General features: G+C 55.5%; 2 protein-coding genes across 2 annotated transcripts; both read left to right on the top strand.

Annotated features, from left to right (window-relative positions):
* Window positions 1-275: 275 nt before the first annotated feature.
* Window positions 276-2,480, top strand: AURANDRAFT_67466 (hypothetical protein; the record flags this gene model as incomplete). Its single annotated transcript, XM_009042999.1, has 6 exons — window positions 276-349; window positions 488-547; window positions 583-759; window positions 782-1,021; window positions 1,044-1,270; window positions 1,537-2,480. The coding sequence occupies 6 exons, from the start codon at window positions 276-278 to the stop codon at window positions 2,478-2,480; spliced, it is 1,722 nt and encodes a 573-aa protein (XP_009041247.1).
* Window positions 2,481-2,939: 459 nt separating this feature from the next.
* Window positions 2,940-3,713, top strand: AURANDRAFT_67465 (hypothetical protein; the record flags this gene model as incomplete). Its single annotated transcript, XM_009043000.1, has 1 exon — window positions 2,940-3,713. One exon carries the CDS (start codon window positions 2,940-2,942, stop codon window positions 3,711-3,713), a length of 774 nt encoding a protein of 257 aa, XP_009041248.1.
* Window positions 3,714-5,072: the final 1,359 nt, after the last annotated feature.

Raw genomic sequence — 5,072 nt, 5'->3', positions numbered from 1 at the left:
TGTCAGGTTTGTCCTTATATTGCTGGATCCCATACGTGAGCTCACGCGCGCACAATGTCTTAAAAAAGTGCTCGTCTATAAAAGCTCGGTTACAACAAGAATCCCATAGCCCAGCGGCTACAATATCCCTGTCATTCCTGGAAAATTTAGCTGGCACCCAGGTGAGAGATGTGAACATCCTCTTTGTGGGTGGCTGCAGCATTCCTTGCTGCTTCATTGTTTTCTCGATTACTTTCATTGACGTAGAGACATCCTCTCTGGCCAAGGTCTTAGCCATGTGGATGTCGTCAGAAACCCAAGTGTTGGCGACTTCCGGTAGGGAGTCCCTTTCAAATGTGGTTCTGTTTTTGTAATCGAAAACTCCGTGTTGCTTGCACCACACACAAGTTGGCTGACGACACGGGTCTACGCATAATCTGATGTCCTTTGCTAGAGGTCCATGAGAGCAGTACTTGGAAAACACAATATCTTTTCGCTTGGGTCTTAGGTCCTCTCCTCCGGACTGTAAGCTTCTCTCGAGTGCTCTAGCTGGTCTGATTTCTACTCCGTTCATCGTAACCAGCGTCACCACCCAAGTCCAAGGTCCGCGCGTTTCTTTGGATTCTTCCGGCCATACGTAGCTTACCATGTCACCTACCTGGATCTTCATGATGGCGTGAAACACCTCTCTTTATATACTGATGAGGGGCAAACTTTTTTTGATGCTTTGGGGTTTTGTCATTTGGGAATAAAGGGGCAAACTTTTTTTGATGCTTTGGGGTTTTGTCATTTGGGAATAAAGGGGCAAACTTTTTTTGATGCTTTGGGGTTTTGTCATTTGGGAACAAAAGGGGCAAAATATTGAACTTCAACTTTACTTCAACTTTGGCGTAGCCCCGAACGAGCGACAGCGAGAGAGGCCATCAGTTCATAAAGAGCAGGTGATTCACGCAAGAATGAATGAACGAAGTGAAATTCATGATGGCGTGAAACACCTCTCTTTATATACTGATGAGGGGCAAACTTTTTTTGATGCTTTGGGGTTTTGTCATTTGGGAATAAAGGGGCAAACTTTTTTTGATGCTTTGGGGTTTTGTCATTTGGGAACAAAAGGGGCAAAATATTGAACTTCAACTTTACTTCAACTTTGGCGTAGCCCCGAACGAGCGACAGCGAGAGAGGCCATCAGTTCATAAAGAGCAGGTGATTCACGCAAGAATGAATGAACGAAGTGAAATTCATGATGGCGTGAAACACCTCTCTTTATATACTGATGGGAGCGCGGTCTCGTGTCAAACATGATGCACGGGCAGCACTTCCTCACGGTGGCCGAGTATGAGCGGGATTATACGAGTCGGCGAGGCTCACTACCGGGCAGCGCGCCCTCGGTGCCGCGGATAGCGACGCGGGACGCTCCGGTAGCCCGGGCGCCTGCTCGGTACACCAGCGAAACGGTACCTCCGGGTTTCGGGTTCAGCGAGGGCGGTTTCGTGAGCAAAGTCCTTGGATGCGCAGCGGAGCATGTGGATAAGTGTTGGCCGCCCTTTCTGCTCCTAGCTCAAAGCGTGGCCAAGGACCTTTTGGAGCAGGACGTTCTGACGCTGGTGGCAGCTGTGGAACAGGCCCTCGAGGGTGGCGAGGGCGTTGCTTTGGCACCCCCGGTTTTCGGTCTTTTCGATGATACCGAGAGCGTACTGCGAGGGCACGTGCTGCGGCTGGGGGCAGCTCTGAAGGATGTGGCTACAAGGAAGGCCAAGAAGCAAAGAATCGAGGATCCAGGCTCGCGTCAGCCTGGGTGTTTAGGGCTCAAGGTGATGGAAGAGCTGTTGGGCGAGGCTCTGGCTCCGAAGGCCAAGGCGCTGTGCGCCGGGCTGGAGGACGCGGGTCGCACTATGACGACAGCGAAAGCAGTGCTGGGCAAGCCGCCGGAGGACGACTTTGGCCGAGCTCTGCAGCGGGTAGCGCGGTCCACGGGGCCTTGCGACGTGGTCGCAAAAGGAACCTTTGGCAATACACTGGTCACCCTTCGAAAGGGCGCGGAGGACGGGATGGAGGAGCTGGCGCACAGGTCTAATTTTGGCAAGGTGCCGCCGAGCGGCGTGCGCGCGGGTCCGGCGTCCAAGAAAGGGGTGACTTTAAATTCGGTCCTGCGGACGGGGTCGATCGAGGGGCTGCATTACTACAGTGTCGCTTTGGCTTTCAGCGATGGGGGGTACCAGGAGTGGTTCGGAGCCCACCGCTTTGATCGCGCGGCAGCGGCGGATCCGAAGCGGCCGTGGGCCACCGGAGGCGCAAAGCGTCCTGCGGGCAATTGTGCGACATGTGGTCCATTGCAGATAAGCAAATACAAGGCTCAGCACGAGACCGCGCTCCCCACTAAGGCCCAGTGGCGCCACTGGATAGCTGTCATCCACGTTGCGCCGCCCGGTAACCACCCCTTCAATAAACCTCTCGTCTGTCGCCTTAATCCGCACTTCGACGCCCACGTTCACGCCCGGTGACGCGGCAACCCGCGCCACAAAAGTGCTCGTGGTCGCTGGCTCGGCGGTCTCCGCGCGAGCCTCTGCCGGGGCTTCCGCCCCCCCTTCCTCTGCTGCCGCACCTGGTGCCGGGGCCGGGGCCGCCCCGCCCGCACCAGCGCCGGCCGACAAAGAATAAGACCCTCTTGGCGGCGGCCTAGGCGCCGGATTACTCCCTGACATATGCCCCACTTCCCCCCAGAAGAAGATTTTCCTGGGGTGCGCTCAGGCGCACAACAGCGACAGACGATAACTCGTACTCGAGTACGAGATATATCTTCTGTCTCTCTCCTCTGTATCCTGAATATCCTGGCTGATATATCCTGGCGGCTATATCACCTGCGCATATCACCTGCACCGAATTCAAGGTGTCCACTTTGAGACGCGCACTTGCAGCCCTGAAATTCATACACCCAACGAGATTTAGCAGCAAAAAGAAAAATGAGTGAGATCATTCTTAGTCTCGGAACGCAGCGAACGGGTGATGGACTGAACAGCTGCGACGCATCAGAATACGGGAGCGACGCCATGGACGCGGACACGGAGGTGGGGGAAGATGTGCTTCAGCAAGCCGTGGCGCCTGATCTGGAGCCTCAGGGCGACCCGGAAGTTGAGAACGACGTTGTGCCCGAGAGACGCGGGAAGCGGCGACGCGCGGAGGATGCGCAATATACCTTGCGCAGATCAACCCGCGCCAAGGCACCCGCTTCAATGAAAGAAGGCGCCATCAAACTCTTGGCATTTACGGCAAAACAATGGACGACGGAACTCAAGGGAAAACGGTTCACACCCCCAGAAGGTACGCGCAGCAAAATCGCGAAAGTGTGCCGTCAAAGGGCGTCGTCAGAATGGGTCGTGCACGCCGGGCGAGTCCAATGTCCGCTGTACACGGTCCTGGAGCTCGCCGAAGACGAGAGCTGGTACAAGGAGGCGTACGGCACCTTTAACAAAAGAAAGTTTGGCCTGGGGGCGGTGCCGGAGAATGGCGACCGCGTCACCAAGTTCTACAACAAGGGCAAAGCGTACGATGGCAGCGTCACCAAGATATATCGCGCGGACGTGAAGTATCGGCGGGGGGGGCAGATGCGGCGGATGAAGCTGTGGGAGATCAATTTTGACGACGGAGATTGGGCTGAGCTTTCTGAGATCGAGGCCGTCGCGGCGAGACAAGCATACTTGCGGCGGACCCGAATGCCGACTCTCTTCGGGAATTAGTTCCACTTCGATACTTAGTGTCACCCTTTCGATACCTAGTGTCACCTGGCCTGCATCAAGTTTGGCATTGCCTCATAGAGGAATCTTGTAATAGCAAGAGAACAAGAAACAGCATGTCTGATTGGACGAGTGTGCCTCAGAGGGATCTTGGCTCTCAAAAATATGGATCCGACGACATTTACCCGAAGATATTCCATCTGTTTCCATTGCGAGTTGAAATGCTGCGCAAATGTCAGTAAGTATGAACACTTCACTTCAGTGCTATTCGGCTTGGATCGACATTCGCACGCGAGTTGGCACAGTCATACATTAAATTGGCATCCCCCCAAATATTGCACCTTCCCGTAATTGAACAATATCCAGCTAGCTGTCATTTGACTTTCCCTGACATTTTGGCAAGACCAAATCTCGACTTGTCAAAGCACGACTCATAGTGAACTTTGTGAAGTCTTCAAATTTCGACTGAATTAGTATGGCGAAAGGGCCCTTTGTAGCTTCTAGCGTACGCGACTTTTGTGGCGGCGTCTCCCTGGGGATTCCGCGTGGGGCGGTCGCGGCGAACGGCGACGCTTCGGAGGCGTCCAAATGAGCTCGCTTTTCATTGGTCGTATATCACCATTTGAACAAAGAGATCTCTGGGTAGCCCTAAGAGGCCAACGGCGCGTCTGCTCGAAGGGCGTGGCGGCTTGCAAGCGAATGAGCGCCGGCCCACGCTCCTTAAATGGATTTAGGGAGAGTTCGCCATGTCTTCGCACGCAGCCAAAATCTCGCCGCCCGGGGGTAGAATCTCATCGAGGCTTTCATCGGGCTCGACTCTCGTGCCCTGCAAAGGCGCCGAGTGCGTCGTTGAATGCGCGGGCGGCCCGAGCCTTCCAACGTGTCGCGTACTTGCATCTGCCGGCTCCTGCAGTTCTCTAACACTAGTTGAAGGTCGAGCGACCCTCGGCCAAAATCTCGCCGGGGGTAGAATCTCATCGAGGCTTTCATCGGGCTCGACTCTCGTGCCCTGCAAAGGCGCCGAGTGCGTCGTTGAATGCGCGGGCGGCCCGAGCCTTCCAACGTGTCGCGTACTTGCATCTGCCGGCTCCTGCAGTTCTCTAACACTAGTTGAAGGTCGAGCGACCCTCGGCCAAAATCTCGCCGGGGGTAGAATCTCATCGAGGCTTTCATCGGGCTCGACTCTCGTGCCCTGCAAAGGCGCCGAGTGCGTCGTTGAATGCGCGGGCGGCCCGAGCCTTCCAACGTGTCGCGTACTTGCATCTGCCGGCTCCTGCAGTTCTCTAACACTAGTTGAAGGTCGACGCAGCCGGCTGCGCGCGTCGACGGCGACGACGACGACGACCCCGGGGACGAAGACGA

The sequence above is a fragment of the Aureococcus anophagefferens genome, assembly GCF_000186865.1.
Source record: "Aureococcus anophagefferens unplaced genomic scaffold AURANscaffold_40, whole genome shotgun sequence".
NCBI classification, from domain to species: Eukaryota; class Pelagophyceae; order Pelagomonadales; family Pelagomonadaceae; genus Aureococcus; species Aureococcus anophagefferens.
Note: the sequence above shows the minus strand (reverse complement) of the source record. Positions and strands in the feature narration are given on the sequence as shown.